The following is a 20,205-nucleotide window of genomic DNA, read 5'->3' as shown; positions in this document are numbered from 1 at the left end:
TTCTCGGTAGCCACTACCTAGCAAACCCTGGGCACACATTCGGTGCTCAAATGTCTACTGAATATGTATATGAATAAATTATTAGGGCAGCATGAATCATGGAATCAGTCAACAAATGTTTCTGAATGTCTACTAAGTATTCTGTGGAGTGAGGAAACCAAATAGGGGCAGAATGGTATTTTCTCCCCACTTTCCCCTTACCTCCTTCCTGAAGGGGAGCTTTGTAAAGCAGAGAGACTGTGTTGAAACAAATAATGTTCTCCAGATGGGCTCTAAGTAGTTGTCAATATTAACAAGAAAAAAGTCTGTCCTGGGGGTGTTTTAGATCAATGGATCCAAAGGGACACAAAGCCCCCTCCTGTGGTACCCAGGACCCAACACCCCACCTCAAGTCCTTGGAGGGGAAAACCAGACAGAGGGAACTGACTGGGAGCCAGCACTTAGGGGACCCGGAGAAAGGGCTAGGAGGAACTCACTGACCCTACAGCAGCCTGGGAGTGGGCTGGCTGACAATTCAATGGGGAAAGGAAAGCACTCCCCCCAGGTTCCCTGTGGTGGGTGACCATTCATCAGTGAAATTTTCTTTCTGATAATGGACTGCACTTTTCACATGCTTCCTAACATACCAGGCCTAGTTAAAGTGTTACAAGAATATCACTTAATTCAACAAATATTGATAGAGTACTCCCAAAGTGCCAGGCCCTGCATAAGTTCAAGAACACAAAAATGAACAGTAACACCCCGCCCTTGCCCTCAAAGATCCCCAGTCAGTTAGCTCCATGCTCCTTCTCTGTGCTTCCCTCCTTTCCACCCTCTACCAACACAAATCCTACTCTACCAGCAAGACCCCACCCAAGCTCCACCTAACCCAGAGTTCCCTGAGTGACTCTGAGCCTACCATGCACTCCTGCCACTTTTGGTATTTGGTTCCACTTCCATTTCTAGGTTTTATGAATATATGTCATCTCGCTTTAGATTTGAGCCTCCAGAGAACAGAGACATTGTTAGAATTTTCCAGAGAAACCACATCAGTGGTTTATATCAGACCAAACCCAAGCTTTCAACTGGAGGACAATCCCCATTGTACCTGCCCCATGCAGGTGCTTTATAAATTCTGTAGTAGCAAAATCTATAATCAACTCTCCAACATGTCCATAAGCAGCAATAATTTGAAAATTGACAGGGTAAGAATGATCATACATAAATCAAATAGGGTTTGACTCATGACTTGCCTCTTCCCTCCTCTTAAACTAACCAAGCCACTGTTCTCACTCCTGTCTGGAGACTACCTGGGAGGACTTCCTTGTTAACCTTCCCTTCAGCACCACCACCCTCCCCCTCCCCCCAAATATCACTCAGCATTCAAGCCCAGTATCTCCTCTTCCTTTGAGCACATTTCCCAAAGTCTCTGAAATGAGTCAAGTTTAGTAAGTACTAATGTTCTGTAACCCTTCATGGTTACTCTAAATAGTATTACCTTCTTCCTTTGCCTTGGGCTGTTTCCAAACAAGGTCTGGAGCCAACAAACACCCTTTAAGGGCTCCTGCCCTCCTGTGGTTCCTGTTTCTCAAACCCTCTTGGACCTGAAGCCCTAGGGTCTTGCACCAGCCCAGTTCCCGCTCCTTTCGGCTGGAGCAACTAAGCTCCAGCCACCTTCCTGACAAACAAGGGGTCCCAGTTTCAGAGCCAATGTTCTGAGCAAGAGAGAAATAGCCTCTCCTCTTCAGGACTCTCTGCTTCCCACCTTACCCATGTGGCCATAGAACCGGGAGGAAATTGTAAATGGAGTGAGGACAGGGCAACTTCACAAGCAACACTCTGGTTGCAAATATTGTGCCAAGGCCATAGGCCCAGAGGACAGAGGGGAAGCGGACCCTTAGTACTCCCTTTCCTGCCCGATATTAAGCTAGAAAGTATCACCAAAGGTATAAGGAAATTCAAAGAGTAAAATGATTTGGGAAAGAAATCATAGCACCCTGGGAGGGAAGGAGGGAACCAGTACTGCTGCCAAGTTGTCAGTCACCTTCCTGTGTTCTTAAGAATGCTTCACTTCTTTTGTTTGGCCAGTTTTTCCTCCTAGATTCCTGTAAACCTGTTACCTAACAAGGTCAGCATCACTTAGCTGTTCTCACCCTCTAATGGGAACACTGGCCAGGGATTAAAGCCCAGACCACCATCCCAAGGAAGACAGGAAGACATCCAGAGCCTCCAACTAGGAACCTTCTGCACTCTCTTCAAGCAACTCACAGCAGCACCAACAGTCGCAATGAAAATTCTAATCTCTTCTCTCCTTCTGTTGCTGCCACTAATGCTGATGCCTGTGGTCTCTAGCAGCCCAAATCCAGGTAATGAGATTAATTTTCTATAAAGGGAAACAGGGGGGAGAAAAAGTGGAAAAAACAGAAAAGAAAAAGTGGCAAAAAAAAAAAAAACCCAAAACAAAACAAAACAAAAAAATCATGCATTGAAATATAGCCCCTTCCAGCTACAGGGATTTGGGGCAAGTTAGCTTCTGTCAATGCCCGCTTCCTCACCCACAAAAAGGAAAAGATTATACTTATATCCAAAGAGTGTTGTGAGGGCAGCCCAGGTGGCTCAGCGGTTTGGCGCTGCCTTCGGCCCAGGGTGTGATCCTGGAGACCTGGGATTGAGTCCCACATCGGGCTCCCTGCATGGAGCCTGCTTCTCCCTCTGCCTGTGTCTCTATCTCTCTGTGTGTGTGTCTCTCATGAATATATAAATAGATTTTTTTAAAAAAGAGTGTTGTGCTCTTTTTTGTGTTGGGCTCCCTGCATGGAGCCTGCTTCTCCCTCTGCCTGTGTCTCTATCTCTGTGTGTGTGTGTCTCTCATGAATATATAAATAGATTTTTTTAAACTGTACGTATATATTCATGGAGGACGAGAACTCCTTGCTTATATTTTCTTTATAGTGTACCAGAATGCCACCAATAATTTTTTTAAAGATTTTGTTTATTTATTCATGAGAGACACACAGAGAAAGAGGCAGAGACACAGGCAGAGGGAGAAGCAGGCTCCATGCAGGGAGCCTGATGTAGGACTCAATCCCGGGACTCCGGGATCACACCCTGAGCAAAACAAAGACGCTCAACCACTGAGCCACCCTGGCATCCCGACACCAATAATTTTTAATGGTAAAGTAATAAACTAGAAAAATCATATCACCAGATAGTATCCATGTTGGAAGCTTTAGCCATACTCAGCTGACCTTCTGGGAAGCAGGCCTTAGGTTAGAGACTCCAAATCAGCTCCAGCTCTCACTACATCTCAGGTGGCCTCACCATTAGCAGAACAACCACACAGAAGAGAGCTCATCCATACATGTTTCTGCTTGAGAGAACCAACTCCCCAAGGGTTACTTTGTTTTTTGTTGTTGTTTTGTTTTGTTTTTGTTTGTTTATTTTATTTATTTATTAGAAACAGAGAGAAAGAGAAAGAGAGAGAGGCAGAGACACAGGCAGAGGGAGAAGCAAACTCCATGCAGGGAGCCTGACATGGGACTCAATCCTGGGCCTCCAGGATCACACCCTGGGCTGAAGGCAGCGCTAAACCGCTAAGCCATCGGGGCCGCCCCCAAGGGTTACTTTGAAGTAAAATAACTTTGTTACATATTTAAAATCAATTTGATCCTTAAAATCGGAAGTTCACTTTACCCCAAATTCGAACTTCCCTTCCCTTGGAGAGAGATCTCTGGAAGGTGCTGGGCCTCATAGCACTAGGGCTTAGGCTGCCAGTCTTGAGGGGAAGGCTTTTCCATCATTATGACAGACACCAAGGCCAGAGTCCTTAGCCTGGATTCAAACCTCTAACCACAACCTGCCTTTCCAATCCACCCCTCCACTCACTAACAAATGCTCTATGCTCCCCCTAAATTAGATTGTTGGCTGTTCCCTGAATGGGTCTCATGCTTCCGCACTAGGTTAACCTCACTCATACACTCAGCTCAGAAACCACCTCCTCCTCAGAGCCTCCGTGATTCTTCTCACTACCAGGTATGAGGCCTCTGTCCTGTGAACATACTTAGCCCTAACTTGACTCTCTCTTTGCACTTGTCATTTTCTATCTTATATTGAAGGGATTGGTGTGCCTTTCCTATCTCTATCCCCTACCCTTCTAGACTATAACCTCCTTGGTGGCACAATCTGCTATATTGTTTCCATATCTCTCACACTATCGAGCATAGTATTCAGTAAATATTTGATAAGTGAAGAATAAATGCTCAGGTTTCTAAGTTCAAAATGTTGCCCTTGAAAGACTCTACACCTTGGTTTGATAGCAGTTCTATTGAAATTTGGGTCAGGGCAATTCTTTGCTGTAGGGTGCTATTCTGTGCATTGTAAGATATTCAGCAGCATCCGTGTGGCCAGTACCAACTAGATGCCAATAGAAGGCTCTCCGCTTCTTCCCCCAGTTAAGATAGACAAAAGTTAACTCCAGACGTTGCCAAATGTCCCCTGGAGGAGGAAACCACTCCCCAGCTGAGAACCCCTGCTGTATATTAATAGTTCTCACACCTGGCTATAGGTTTAGACTTACTTAGACCTGTAGACTCAGCCTTGAAGTCCAGGGAACCTAGATCCAAATCCTCACTACACCACTTACTCTGCATCTTTGAAAAAACTGCTTCACTTTTTGGAGCCCGTTTTATCATCTTAAAATGAGTAAAATACCACTTAGAACATATAATTGTTGTGAATGTTAAATGACCTATAATGTGTACATAACAAGGGTTCAATAAATGGACTGAGTAAAATTTCTCAAGTAGCTTCTCAAGCACAATGCCAATGAATTAGGGAAGGCTCACTGTGCTGCCAGTTGGCGCTATTACAGCCATATCCAGCTCAATCCAGGTCACCCAGCCAAGCACAGTTTTGGAGTGCCCAGGTCTGACTGGAGGAACAATTCCCCTCACTTTCCCATCCCCCAAATTCTCAAAATAAAATCTGATCTTACTTTATCTCTTAGAATAACAACATACATGCACTGTGTGTTTTTCACACAGAGGGAGGAGAATAGATAAGAATGTATGAGAATGCCAGGAAACAAATTACTTATAATAATAGATTAATTACTTATAATATCATTATTAACTACAAAATTATCTACAATAATAGCTGAAATGTGTTAAGCAATCCTATGTGGCAGGCAATGTTCTAAGCACTTCAAACATTACCTCATTGTGTCCTCCCAGAAATATATTTTTTAATTCACTTTTTATTTTTCAGACTTAAAAAATGCTGTAAAAATAATCATAGTTCCAATATATCTTTCATCCAGTTTTTTTCAAATAACATCTTACATAACTATGATTATCAAAACCAGGAAATTAGCATTGACATAATGTTAATGATGAATGTACTAATATTCACGGTTTTGCTGATCACCCTAATAATGTCCCTTTTCTGGTCTAGCATCTAATCCAGTACGCTAAACTGAATAAAGTTGTCATATCTCCCTGGTTTGCCCGAAGCTAGAGTAGTTTCTCAGTCTTCTTTGTCTTTCATGATTTTGACAGGTTTTTGGGTTTTTTTAATTCATGAGAGACACAGAAAAGCAGAGACAGGCAGAGGGAGAAGCAGGCTCCCTGTGGGGAGCCTGATTCAGGATTTGATCCCAGGACCCCGGGATCATGAACTGAGCCAAAGGCAGACACTAAACCACTGAGCCACGCAGGTGCCCCAATTTTGACAGTTTTGAAGAGTACTGGTCAGTTATTTTGTGGAAAGCGCCTCAGTGTGGGTTTGTCTGCTGTTTCTTCATGATTAAATTCTGATTATGCATTTTGGGCAAGAATAGCACAGAAGTAATGTGTGCCTACTCCATGCATCACATCAGACAGCCCATGATACTGATCATTCCCAACTACTGAGGATGTTAATTTTGAACACTTGGTTAAGGTGGTGTCTGCCAGGTTTCTCTACTGTAAAGTTACTCTTTTTCCCATTGTAATAAATAAGTATCTTGTGGAGAGATACTTTAAGGCTATGCAAACAGCCTGTTTCTTCTCTTCATACTTATGCCAACTAATTTTTTAAATCCATTGACGATTCCCATCTTCAACAAGTGTTACTGTGGTATTAGCCAAATGGTAATTTTCTATTTCCATCATTCCTTCTACATTTATTTTTTTTAAGATTTATTTATTCATGAGAGACACAGACAGAGAGGCAGAGACACAGGCAGAGAGAGAAGCAGGCTCCATGCAGGGAGCCTGATGTGGGACTCAATCCCGGACTCCAGGATCATATCCTGGGCTGAAGGCAAGCACTCAACCACTGAGCCACCCAGGAGTCCCTCCTTCTACATTTATTAATTGGGATTCTACTATAAGAAAAAGCTTCGGGGGATCCCTGGGTGGCTCGGCGGTGTCTCTGCCTCTCTCTCTCTCTCTCTCTCTCTCTATGTCTATCATAAATAAATAAATCTTTAAAAAAAAGAAAAGAAAAAGAAAAAGCTTCTCCTTCTCTCCCATTTATTTATTGACTTATTTATTTATACGCATAAAGACTCATGGACATTTATGGATTATAATCCATCACTATCATTACTATGTTGTTCATATTGTCTCAAAATGGAACATTGAGAGCTCCTGCAAGTAGACTTTTATGTCTTTTTGACATATCATTCTTTAGCAATTCCAGACTTTCTGATACCACAAGATGCTCCAGGCTCATCTGTACTTCCCTGGCTTGCCCTGGAATCAGCCATTTCTCCAAGGAGCTCTGGTTCCTTTCCCTGGAGAATGGTATTCACAAACCCTGGGCAGTAAGGTATTGCCCATAGCTACCAGTGGCTAGTGCTTCTAGGCCCTCTAGTGGACAAAGCTAGGAAATAGACACATGCACACACATTAGTGGACTCATTAGGCTCATTTTACAAATTAGGTAAACGAGATGCAGAGGTTAGCAACTTGCCCAAAATCATAAAGTTAATATGTAATGGAACAGGGAAGTGAAAATAATGACAGATCTACCACAAGTCCTAACAAGAGGGAGTAACTTCTTTACACATACAGGTCAGCAGAAAGCAACAAACCTAACACTCCAGATGCCCTCTTTGGGACCAAGTAACAGAAGTCTAACTTAATAACCTCAGTAATAACCATCAGGTAACTGAACACCTACTTGGACACTGGCTATTGGGCATCCCCAGTAGCTCATCTATTCCTAATTCTGCAATGTGGATATTCGTTTTATAAACCAGAGAATCAAAGATCAAAGCCAAGACTACATCGTTAAGTGACAGAGCAAGTAGTTGAGCAAGTAGTTGAGCAAGTAGTTGATCCAGGTCTGCCTGGATGTAAAATTCATGCTTATCCCACTATATCAATATTTTCCAAAATTGATTTTCAGTAGGACATAAATGAGCTTTTACTTTATTTTTTTAACGTATTTATTCATGAGAGACACAGAGAAAGAAGCAGAGACATAGGCAGAAGGAGAAGCAGACTCCCTGCAGGGAGCCCGATGTGGGACTCAATCCTGGGACCCCAGGATCACACACTAAGCTGAAGATAGATGCTCAGCCACTGAGCTATCCAGGTATCCTGAACTTTTGTTTTATAAATTATATGTTTATGTTAATGCATGTTAGAAAAAAATCTAAGATGTACCAAACCCCTAATCTCACAGTTTCCTCATCTGAAAAAAAGGGGGGGTAGTGATTTAGTTAATTAGTACAACCCTTTTAAAAGCAATTTAGTTATATCAAGAAATATAAAACTGTTCTTAACTTTTGTTTTTTTTTTAAGATTTATTTATTTATGATAGACATAGAGAGAGAGAGGCAGAGACAGGAGGAGGGAGAAGCAGGCTCCATGCTGGGAGCCCAACGTGAGACTCGATCCCGGGACTCCAGGATCGCACCCTGGACCAAAGGCAGGCGCTAAACCACTGAGCCACCCAGGGATCCCCTGTTCTTAACTTTTGACCCAGTAATTCCACTTTGGGAAGAAATCTTGCCCAATAATTTAACATTTGGAAAACAGTTACAAACTTAAAGAAATGTATCAATATCCAAAAATAAAACAATCTAAAAATTCAGCATGGGTGAATAGTTGAATTATCTGGAGCACTCGAGATCCCTGGGTGGCTCAGCGGTTTAGCACCTGCCTTCGGCCCAGGGCGTGATCCTGGAGTCTGGGATCGAGTCCCACCTCAGGCTCCCTGCATGGAGCCTGCTTCTCTCTCTGCCTGTGTCTCTGCCTCTCTCTGTCTGTGTCTCTCATAATAAATAAATAAATAAATAAATAAATAAATAAATAAATAAATTTTAAAAATAAATAATAAAATAATCTGGAGCACATATACTTGTTGGGAATATTATGAAATCTTTAAAAATGTCTCTTATGGGGGTACCTGGGTGGTTCGGTCGGTTAAATATCTGCTTTCAGTTCAGGCCATGATCTCAGGGTCCTGGGATAGAGCTCTGTGTGGGTTCCCTACTCAGAAGGGAATCTGCTTCTCTTTCTCCCTCTGCCCCCCTCCGCTTCTCATGCTCTCTCTCTCTCTCAAATAAATAAACTTTTTTTTTTTTTTACAAAAGGAGGGGGCACCAGGTGGCTCAGTCATGTGTCCAACTGAGTGTCCAACTCTTGATTTTGGTTCAGGTCATGATCTCAGGGTCATGAGATCTAGCTCTGCCTGGGTGTGGAGTCTGCTTGAGATTCTCTCTCTCCCTCTACCCCTCCCCATATGCGCTCTCTCTTTCTCAAAAAAGAAAGAAAAGTTAATAGAAATGTCCATTATGAAGATGACATAGCAACATGCTTATAAAGTGAACAAAAAGAAACTTATTCACATAGTATGGTTATCAATGTATAAAGAAAATCATACGCAAGAAACACACCCAAAATACCACCAGATGGTAAGAGCAAATATTTCTTTCTCTGTACTTTCCAAATTTTCTCTAATATAGCTATATTACATTTAGAATTTAAAAACTTCTCAATAAAGAGATTCAACTAAGTAACCTCCAAGAGTCCTTCTGGCTCTAACATTCTGTGGCTTTCCTCTGGAACTACAAGCAGAGGTCAGGTGAGAGTAAAATATTAGAAAAGTTTAGATGGCAGGAGCTATGTGTGCCCGTTTAAATTATTTTAATAGTACTCAAAACAGCACATGAGAACAATTTGGAAACTAGAACTTGGGGAAATGATGCAACACCTTCCATCTATGTGGCAGAAAGGGCACAAGTCTGGGAAAGAGCCCTTGGATTGAACCAGAGGACCTCTAAGGGCCCTTTCTAGACAAGTTGTTCATTTGCTTATTGAACAAACATTTACAAAGTGTCTACCATGTGTCAGCTGTATGCAACTGAATGACTACTGAGCCATCAATGGGAGAAAGATTTTTAGTTTCCTAGGACAGTCCCAACAAAATAGCACAGAATGAGGGACTTAAACAACAAAAATTTATTTTCTCATATCTCTGGTATCTCTTTGCCCAAATCTCTTCTTTTTAGAAGGACTCCAGTTGGACTGAATTTGAACCCTCCATATAACCTCATTTTAACTCAGTCATCTCTTTAAAGACTCTATCTTCAAATACAGTCATTTTGAAGTACTGGGGGTTGGAGCTTCAACATGAATTTGGGGGGGGGGGCACAACAGATTTTAAGCAACAAACTATATGTATAACTGTGCATTGAGAGCTGCATTCAAACACAATGGGGAACCATGTGAAGGCATAATTAATTCTTATGGGAACTATCAGAAACTGCAATACAGAGGAAGCATCATCTAGGCCCAGTTTTAGCTCCAGAATCTCAAGTCTAACAACCATCATTCTTGATTGTCATAGAAATATTTTAGGATCACAAAACAGGAATAAGACAGCACCAAGAGATAAAACAGACTTGACTAGAAGCCAAAAGAAGATTGGCTTTGTTCCAAAGCCAAAAAAGTAGAGACCATCCTCTTATAGCTGAACTGGGATTATGGATTCAAATACAGGAAACTTGAAGGTCAGGTGAAGATCCTGACTAGTGTATGGAATAATCTGCTCCTTGTTCCCATTTCTTAAGTTATGAGAATTTTAATGTGTGCTGGGGCTAGGGCGTATTGTCAGGTGTCTTTTCCCCCCACTAAAGGTTTATTTATTTACTTGAGAGAGAGAGAACACATCCACAGGGAAAGAGGGAGAGAGAAAACCAAGCTAACTCCATGCGTAGCATGGAGCCCAACACAGAGCTCAATGCAGGGCTTGATCCCACAACCCTGAAATCATGACCCTGAGATCATGACCTGACCTGAACCAAGGGTCGGATGCTCAATCAACTGAGCCATCCAGGTGCCCCATCAGGTCTTGATTAACACCCACCTCTTGTCCCTTCTTCCATCCAGAAGTCATTCTTTTTCCACCTACCTCCAGCTAAGCTTCTCTCCAAGCCAGATTTTTTTTTTAAGATTTTATTTATTTATTCATGATAGACAGAGAGAGAGAGAGAGGCAGAGACACAGGCAGAGGGAGAAGCAGGCTCCATGCCGGGACCCTGACTCGGGACTCGATCCGGGGACTCCGGGATCACGCTCTGGGCCAAAGGCAGGCACTGAACTGCTGAGCCACCCAGGGATCCCTCTAAGCCATATTTTAAACCTCAATTCCTTATCCATTTAAAATAGTCCTGTGAAATGTTGGAGAGGATGTGGAGAAAGGGAAACCCTCCTGCACTGTTGGTGGGAATGTGAACTGGTGCAGCCACTCTGGAAAACTGTGTGGAGGTTCCTCAAAGAGTTAAAAATAGGGCAGCCCCGGTGGCCCAGCGGTTTAGCGTGCCACCTGCAGCCCGGGGTTTGATCCTGGGGACCCTGAATCGAGTCCCACATCAGGCTCCCTGCATGGAGCCTGCTTCTTCCTCTGCCTGTGCCTCTGCCTCTCTCTCTCTGTGTCTCTATGAATAAATAAAATCATTTTAAAAAAAAAGTTAAAAATAGATCTGCCCTACGACCCAGCAATTGCACTGCTGGGCATTTACCCCAAAGATACAGATGCAATGAAACACCGGGATAACTGCACCCCGATGTTTCTAGCAGCAATGTCCACAATAGCCAAACTGTGGAAGGAGCCTCGGTGTCCGTCGAAAGATGAACGGATAAAGAAGATGTGGTTTATGTATACAATGGAATATTACTCAGCCATTAGAAACGACAAATACCCACCATTTGCTTCGACATGGATGGAACTGGAGGGTATTATGCTGAGTGAAATAAGTCAATCGGAGAAGGACAAACATTATATAGTCTCATTCATTTGGGGAAGGAATATAAAAAATAGTGAAAGGGAATAAAGGGGAAAGGAGAAAAAATAAGTGGGAAAATCAGAAAGGGAGACAGAACATGAAAGACTCCTAACTCTGGGAAATGAACTAGGGGTGGTGGAAGGGGAGGTGGGCAGGGGGTGGGGGTGACTGGGTGACGGGCACTGAGGTGGGCACTTCACGGGATGAGCACTGGGTGTTATTCTATATGTTGGCAAATTGAACACCAATAAAAAATAAATAAATAAAATAAAATAGTCCTGTGACACCTCGGTGACTCAGTGGTTGAGCATCTGCCTTTGGCACAGTTCTGGGATGGAATTCTGCACAGGGCTCCCCACAGGGAGCCTGCTTCCCCCTCTGCCTATGTCTTTACGTTTCTTTGTGTGTCTCTCATGAATAAATAAATCTTTTAAAAAATACTCTTCTCTTGAAGTACCCTAGATCCCTGAATAAAAAAAGGAAGGAAAAATTGCTCTGATGTAGGTAGCACAATGCTGGGGGATCATTTCTGTTGGCCCCTTCCCTTTCCAGTGCCTGGCCATGACCTGTTTCCTTCCACCAGGGGTCGCCAGAGGCCATCGGGATAATCGCCAGGCTCCTAGTAGGAGGAGGCTCCAGGAAGGTGGCCAAGAATGTGAGTGCAAAGGTCAGTATCAACCATAGCACTCCACGGTCAGGATCCCGCTCTCACCCCTGAGTTCCCTTCACTCCCACCCCACAGACCTGTTCAGATGTTTTCTGAGCTGACTTCACCCACTGCCCTCTCCACCGGCCCACCCCACAGTACCAATGCTCGTCTTCTTCCTGAACCTCCGCAGTTGACCCCTCCCAGGTCCAAGGGGAGTTGGCTGAATCTCTGGCTGCCCCTTCCCCTTCACTCTTTTCCCCAAGAACCCAGGGCTAACTCCCAAAAACTTCCTGGATCTTGGTTTTGACCTTCTTTTACTCATAAATAAGACTGAAATCTGGGAGGCAAAATGGTTGGCTAAGTTAAGGCAGCCAAAGGCAGATGCCTAGATCTTTTCTTCATTTTTTGGTCTCCTTAATGATATCCTGATGCCCCCTCCAAACCTGCTACCAAATTCCTGGCAATACAGGTCAGGCAAAACAACTCAGAAATCCTGGTGCTCATGTAACTGGGTATCCCCTCTGTTCTCTGCTGACTCCTTTCCTAACTTCCAAGGCAGTCTGAAAAAAAAAAAAAAAAAAAAAAACTGGAAGGCAAGGAGGATGGCAAGTAAAGCCCTGCCCTACTCCCTACTCTCTTATTAACCTTCCCCTCTAAGTACCAACCCTGTTATTTCAGACTGGTTCCTGAGAGCTCATAAAAGAAAACTTATGACAGTGCCTGGGATGCCAAAGAAGCAGTGTCCCTGTGATCATTTCAAGGCCAATGTGAAGAAAACCAGTAAGTGTCAAAAGAATGACCTTCCTTAAACCAGAGTCACTCTATGGAATCAGTGAGGGATAGACCAGGGTTTGAGAATAGACAAGAGAACGAAATGAAGACCAAGATAAGCCCATCTCTCAGCCCTTTCTACTCAATGTCAACTTAAAGAAATAGAAAGAGGAAGGAAAACAGGATACAATTTTCCTAATACTAGAAAGGTTCAACCAAATTCTTAGATTTTAGAAGCCCATTGCTTATCAAAGTGGAGGGAGATGGAGCTATTGGGGGCCTGGTCATTAATCTCTTAAGATGATACCAGTATCAATGTCAAATAGAATTTGGTTCCTCCCTTCAGCAGTTTTTAAATGCCATATAAAAAATAAATTGTCAAATTAAAAGTGATTGATATTATGAAGACTGAGATAAATGAGGATCCTCATCACTGCTAGTAGAAGTAAAATAGGAAGTACCTATCAAAAATGCATCTATTTTTAAAAATTTTATTTTGGGGGGCTCCTGTATGGGTCAGTTGGTTAAGCATCTGGCTCTTGATTTTGCCTCAGGTCATGATCTCAAGGTCCTAGGATTGAGCCCTAGGTCAGGCTCCATGCTCAGAGGGGTCTGCTTGAGGATTATCTCTCTCTCTCTCTCTCTCCACTCTGCCCCTTCTCCCTACTCGAGTTATATCTTCTGTCTCAAATAAATAAATCTTTTTTTAAATAAAATATTTTATTTTTTAAAGTAACCTGTACCCCCAATGTGGGGCTCAAACTCACAATCCCAAGATCAAGAGTTGCATGCTCTACTGACTGAGCCAGCCAGGAGTCCCTCCTATCAAAAATTTAAGTGTGTGTACCTTTTATTCCAGTAATCTCACTTCAAGCAATCTCCAGCATAGGATATTAGCATGGATACTCAAAGATATACATAAAAGAATATTATAGCAGTATTTGTATTGACAAATAGATTAAAATAGAAAATATGCATCAAAAACAAATTGGGTAATTCTGTAGTTCTCAAAAATGATGAGGTAAATCATTATGTGTTGATTAGAAAGATATCCACAATAGATAAAATAAAAAAGAGAGGCCCCCCGGGTGGCATAATCAGTTAAGCGTCCAACTCTTACTTTTGGCTAGGGTTGTGATCTGGGGATGATAAGATGGAGTCCTGCATCAGGCTCCATGCTCAGCACAGAGTCTGTTTGAGATATTCTCTCTCTCTCTCTCTCTCTCTCTCCTGCCTCTCCTTCTCATGCTCTCTCTCTCTCTCTCTCTCTCTCTCTCAAATAAATAAATATTTTATAAAGAAAGAGAGGGGTGCCTGGGTGGCTCAGTTAGTTAAGCATCTGCCTTTCGGCTCAGGTCATGATCTCCAGGTCCTAGATCAAGCCCCACTTTGGGCTTCTTGCTCAACAGGGAGTCTGCTTCTCTCTCTCTCTCTCTCTCTCTCTCTCTCTCCAATAAATAAAATCTTAAAAAAAAACAGAAAGAAAAAAAGAAAGAGATGCCAAGACCTTACTTCACACTCTTCATAAAAATAAATTTCAAGTCCATTGAAGAGCTAAATTTGAGAAACAAATTTATAAGGGAACATGAGAGAATATAATCACGATCCTGAGGTAGGAAAGGATTTCTTAAATGAGATTTTAAAAAGAGGGATCCCTGGGTAGCACAGCGCTTTGGCGCCTGCCTTTGGCCCGGGGCGCGATCCTGGAGACCTGGGATCGAATCCCACATCGGGCTCCCGGTGCATGGAGCCTGCTTCTCCCTCTGCCTGTGTCTCTGCCTCTCTCTCTTTCTCTCTGTGTGACTATCATAAATACATAAAAATTTTAAAAAATATATTAAAAAAATAATAAATAAATAAATAATAAAATAATAAAAAAGATAAGCCATGGGATCCCTGAGTGGCTCAGCAGTTTGGTGCCTACCTTTGGCCCAGGGCATGATCCTGGAGTCCCGGGATCAAGTCCTGCATCGGGCTCCCTGCATGGAGCCTGCTTCTCCCTCTGCCTGTGTCTCTGCCTCTCTCTCTCTGCCTATCACGAATAAATGAAAAAATTTTTTTAAATCTTAAAAAAAAAGATAAGGGGGGGCACTTGACGGGATGAGCACTGGGTGTTATTCTGTATGTTGGCAAATTGAACACCAATAAAAAATAAATTTATTATTAAAAAAAAAAAAGATAAGCCGTAAGATAAAAGACTAATAAATCTGGTTTCACTGAAATTAAGAAATTTTGGTCATCAAAAGAATGAAATAACAATCTAAAAGTAGATGATATCTGCAGCATATGAAACGGACAAAGGATTAGTATTCCCAATATACAAAGAATTCTGACAGACCAATGAGAGGAAGTCAGGTAACACAACAGACAAATAGGCAGAAGTTGAATTGGCATTTCAGAGATAGCGAAATCTGAAAGGCTAATAAACATATGAAATGCCACCCACACTTACTAGTAATTGGAAAAATGTGAATCAAAACCAAATGGAGGGATACCTGGGTGGCTCAGCGGTTGGGTGTCTGCCTTCAGCTCAGGATGTGATCCTGGAATGCCTGTATCGAGTCCCACATCGGGCTCCCTGCATGGGGCCTGCTTCTCCCTCTGCCTATGTCTCTGCCTCTCTCTGTCTCTCTCATGAATAAATAAAAAATAAATAAAATAAAACAAAACAGATAGCCCTATACATCATTAGATTGGCAAAAGTTTTAAAGTCTTACAATACAAACTTTGGCAGAGTAGGACAGAGGAACTCTCATATCCTGCTACTGGGAGTAATTAATTAGTAAATCACTTTGAAAAGTGATTTTAGGGGATCCCTGGGTGGCGCAGCGGTTTGGCGCCTGCCTTTGGCCCGGGGCGCGATCCTGGAGACCTGGGATTGAATCCCACGTCGGGCTCCCGGTGCATGGAGCCTGCTTCTCCCTCTGCCTATGTCTCTGCCTCTCTCTCTCTCTCTGATGACTATCATAAATAAATAAAAATTAAAAAAAAAAAAGAAAAAAAAAGAAAAGTGATTTTAGCAGCTATCTACTAAAGTTTAAGTTCTTTGACCAAGAAATTCTACTCCTAAAAAAAAATAAAGAAAAGAAATTCTACTCCTTGGTATATTCTCAAAAGGAATGTATTCCTATATACACCAGAACACACATACAAAAATTTCATAGCAGCATTCCTCATAACTACCCCAAGCTGATCATTGACCAATGAGTAAAAAAATGGTGGTATCTTCAAATATTATGTATCAGTGAAAATGAATGTATAACAATGTAAATGAATCTGACAAATATAACAATGAATTTTTTAAAAGATACAAAGAAATAGCTATAGTATGATTTCATATACATAAATTTCAAAAATAGGCAAAACTAAACTAAATTACTTAGGAATACATAATTAAGTAGTAAACTAATAAAGAAAAAAGTCAATGTTTACTATAAAAGTCAGGATTACCTCTGAGAGGGGGGAAGGGAAGTATAGAGATCAGAAAAGGAGAGGAGTAGCTGGCAATATTCCTTTTCTATTTTTTCTTAGGCCTGGGTAGTAGTTTTATGCAGCTGCTTTAGAACTATTTATTGAAATGCACATACAAGTTTTTATAGACTTCCATTGATGTAAATGTAGTATCTAGCAATAATGAATGATTTGTTAAAGGTGAAGAGCAAAGCAATATGTATGGCATAATCTCATTTTTTGTTTCTTCAAGTAAACTACTATGTTTACATACAAAAGGATATGGAAGGCTACAAACTATTAACAGTAGTTAGTTCTGAGGAATGAAAATTGAAGGATTTTAATTTTATTTTTTTTTTATTTTACTGTTTTTCCATTGGACAGGTCTCACTCCTCTATCATTTTGAAAGCATTCATAAAAATTAAATTTTTAAAATGTTTTTAACATTAGTCTTTATTGTCACCCTAGGGAACCAAAGGCACCACAGAAAGCCAAACAAGCACTCCAGAGCCTGCCAGGAATTTCTCAAGCAATGTCAATTAAAGAGCTTTGCTCTGCCTTTATAGGAGCTCTGAGGGCCTGCTCTCTCAATGCAACATTCTCATCAAGAACGTAGTGAGCACACCTAGAGGATGCTCTTCTCCCACTTCCAGCTCCCCCTCCCTGTCCCCACTCCAATTGTTCTCACAAAGCATTTTGCCCAAGATTATTGCTCCCTCTAGTGCCGGATTCTCTTTTCAAGTGCGCCAGGGGCCCTCCTCCCCATCAATCCTTTCCCAGGGATTAAGTTTAATTACCCAAAAGAAATCTGGAAATCCTGGTTTCTTAGCTGGTCCCAAATGACCTTAAATATAACCACGCAAGTAGCAAACAGAAGTCAATAAATATTTTTAAATGTAATAAGTCTAAATCATTTCTTTCAAATGGGGTCTGGCAACTCATTAATCCCCATTTTAGCCTGTTTACCGCAAACTCTACCCAGATTCTACACACTTCTCCCTACCACCACCCTCACTCTTCCACTCCACTGCTCAACTTTTTTAATATTTTACTCATTCAACTCATTTGAGGTAAGAGCTAGTTGGGGCAAAGAAAGCAAGTATAGCAATGAACCTGACATGATCTTACTAAAGATAATGTAGATTAATTTTTAAAAATTAAAAAAAAAAACCCTGGCACAGTTTCCCAGCACACAGAACGCCTTTAGTATTTATGATTCTTCATATCATCATCATCATTAATGGTCATTGTACTCCATGAGTTTCCAATCTAGTACAGAAAATATATATATCCACGACCATAGTTCAAGACTAGGGAGATAGTGTGGAAGATCTCAAATGCCATTGAAAACGGCTTCAATAAATAAATAAATAAATAAATAAATAAATAAATAAACAAACAAACAAACAAACGGCTTCAAGCTGTAAAAATGGAGGATGTCATTTCTTTTTTAACATGGGAATGAAATTATCAAAGCAATAATCTAAGGAAATTAAACTGGCATCCATTTGAAAGAATGAATAAAGAGGAAAAGATTATTACAACAGTATAAAGACTGCCTCCCCTCTGACCCTTTCTTGAAACATCAGAAGGGGAGAGGGGAAAAAAGGAACACTCATCTAGAACCTGGCTTCTGTCATCCCAAATGAAACAAAGAACTAAACTGGGATGCTTACCTTAAGAGAAAAAAACACTGAGTGGCAAGTGGGGTGGGGTCCTATTTATGACACAAGAGGGTAAGCCCCTCCCCTCTGGTAGGAGAGTACTGGGCACACAGCCTCCCCGTTCCTAATCCCTCCTTCCACGGCAGAGGGCACAGAAGTGCATCACTTGGCATAGAAGTGGAGGTCAGCAGTGCCACTTGCCAACTGCCTAAAAAAAAAAAAAAGACCAGGGATGCCAAGATGAAGTAGTGGAATCCAAAGGGAGGTATCATCATGAGGAATCAATGAGGGATCTGTGACAAAGGAGGCCTTGGGAGCACAGAAAGATGAAACCTGGAAGAGCAACACCTCCTGAGAGGGAAGTAACAACAGTGGAGCCAGACTCTAAGTCTCTGTCTAGGCCTGACTGGGAACCTAAGCCACACCAGACACCTATCACGCAGCCAGAGCCTGAGCTAAAAGTGACAGCCACAGCCCAGGCAGCATCTAAGACTCATCAGGGACCCAATACTCAACAGGAGCCCACTCTGCAGCAAAGACCCCTCACTCAGCAGGAGCCTCTTGCCCAACATGAAGCTGAATCCCAGCAGGAACCTAGCACCCACCAAAATTCAGCTTTGCAGAAGGAACTTCTTGCCCCACAGGAGCCTGCACCACAGCAATCACCTCCCATCCACCAGGTGCCCTTTTCTCCACAGGAAGTTGCCTCACAGCAGGCACCTGGGTCAGGACAAGAGCCTGAAACTCAATGGGAACCAGAACTGAGAGAGGCAAAGGTTGCCCAGCCAGGACCTGGCCCAGAGCAGAAACCTCCAGCTAAGCAAAAAGCTGGAACAACACCTCCAATCCAGCCTAGACTCAAGATTAGATCACCTGCTCAGATTGAATCTATATCCCAAGAGAGAATGGGACATTCAGACCCTAAAGCCCAGCAAACAGATCCAGCTCAAGGAGCCAAATCCCAGCAAAGATCTCCGATCGAATGGGGATTTCTATCAAAACTGCACCAGCTATCCACACAGGGGCCAGCTTCAGAGTGGAGGACACTGTTTGAGTGGGTCACGGATTCTGACTCAGAATCAGATCTGAGGTCTCCATTAAAGAGCAATTCACCAGCCAAGAGGAGTGGAACAGTGGCCCAGGGAATGAAGCTGGCCTCCAAGGGGAAACATGAAGTGGCATTAGGACACGGTGGGACAACGGCACACGGGAAGAAAACTGGCAGCCAGAGTCAGAGACAGTACAGGGACACAGGTGAGTCTGAGGCCAGAGGAATGGGAGCCTCCCAGGGACGGTCATTTATTCAGTCGGGAGGAGATACGGACCACCAGTGCGTCAGGCTGGCTCAGGGGATCCCTGAATGGTTCTTCCAGACAAAGATCAACAGCTTCATTTGATAGATGAGGAAGCTGAAGCATGGACACGTCAAGGCCCTTGCAGGAGGTGGGGCGGATATAGGGACTGGCACTTCTTCCCCTGCACCGGGCTGCCTCTCCACTGGGAATTTTGGGGAAATCAGACAGAAACGGGACAGGGCTCTGGGTTAGGGAAGGGGCCAGGAAATGGAGAAGCTGTCCCCCGCACCCGACGCCAGTATTCACCCATCAGTCCCCAAACTCACAGCCCTGCGGCACCCTCTGCCTTAGGCACCGGCCACCTGGTGCTGCACATACACCCTTACCCTCTCGGCGTTTCCATCCCCACTAGGTGGAAAATCCAGGTCTCAGCCAGTGACCCTTGAGCTCTCCAGGTCCCCCGGGGTGGGCAGGGACACGCTTCTCTGCCAGGCCGCCCCTCGGAGGAGCCCCGGTCCAGCCAGCACCGGTGTTCTCAGGAAGGGCGGCGTAGGAGAGGGGCTGCGGGGTCTGCCAACGTCCTGGGCAGGGCGGAGGCTGGGCCGAGGGAGAGCTGCGGGGAGCAGCATCGGAGCGGCCGGCCCCTGGACCCCGCTGGCCGCCAGGGATGCCCTCTCCTCTGACGCAGGCAATGGTGTCCCTGGGGGGGGTGGGGGGAGGCGGGGGCAGGCTCCAGCTCCTCGGCGCTCAGGCAGAAGCGGGCACGGAATGCGGGGCTACTGCCGAAGCAGCCTGAGAGGAGGCAAGGCAGCCCCAATCCAGAAGCAGAGGGCTCCCGCACAGCCGTGGAGTCGGAAGGGCCGGCAACGGCCGCCTTGGCGCGGAGGCCAGTCCCTCTCCGAAGGCCTGGGCCATCTCTCAGGGCCGACGAGACTAACGAGGTCTCAGGGTCAGGGCTCCTCAGGCGCTTCAGGAGGGAAGGCGGGAGGGCAGGATGGAAAGGGAGGGCCCGAGGTCGGCATCTCTGCCAGTGAAGACGAAGAGCTGTTTCTCCAGGTTCCCGAACCCAGTCTTAAGGGTCGCCCTCCCCACGCCGCCGCGGCGGGCCCCGCCGCCAC

General features: G+C 43.7%; 1 protein-coding gene and 1 long non-coding RNA gene across 2 annotated transcripts in view; one reads left to right on the top strand and one right to left on the bottom strand.

The window, feature by feature from the left end:
• LOC112931353 (uncharacterized) overlaps window positions 1-20,205 on the bottom strand; it is a 145,319-nt gene that overhangs the window by 105,381 nt on the left and 19,733 nt on the right. The gene's annotated exons all lie outside the window — the stretch shown is intronic.
• On the top strand, window positions 2,085-17,028 carry CXCL17 (C-X-C motif chemokine ligand 17). The gene is made up of 4 exons (XM_026014200.2): window positions 2,085-2,345; window positions 11,841-11,924; window positions 12,585-12,686; window positions 16,597-17,028. The coding sequence occupies exons 1-4, from the start codon at window positions 2,267-2,269 to the stop codon at window positions 16,692-16,694; spliced, it is 363 nt and encodes a 120-aa protein (XP_025869985.1). The 5' UTR covers window positions 2,085-2,266; the 3' UTR covers window positions 16,695-17,028.

The sequence above is a fragment of the Vulpes vulpes genome, chromosome 1 (assembly GCF_048418805.1).
Source record: "Vulpes vulpes isolate BD-2025 chromosome 1, VulVul3, whole genome shotgun sequence".
NCBI classification, from domain to species: domain Eukaryota; kingdom Metazoa; phylum Chordata; class Mammalia; order Carnivora; family Canidae; genus Vulpes; species Vulpes vulpes.
This window is presented reverse-complemented; position numbering and strand designations above follow the sequence as displayed.

Bases quoted from the DNA above. Each gene is read 5' to 3' on its own strand.
- CXCL17 (XM_026014200.2), top strand. From the start codon at position 2,267: ATGAAAATTCTAATCTCTTCTCTCCTTCTGTTGCTGCCACTAATGCTG. The intron at 2,346-11,840 runs GTAATGAGATTA...TCCTTCCACCAG, and splicing joins CTCTAGCAGCCCAAATCCAG to GGGTCGCCAGAGGCCATCGG. The intron at 11,925-12,584 runs GTCAGTATCAAC...CTGTTATTTCAG, and splicing joins CCAAGAATGTGAGTGCAAAG to ACTGGTTCCTGAGAGCTCAT.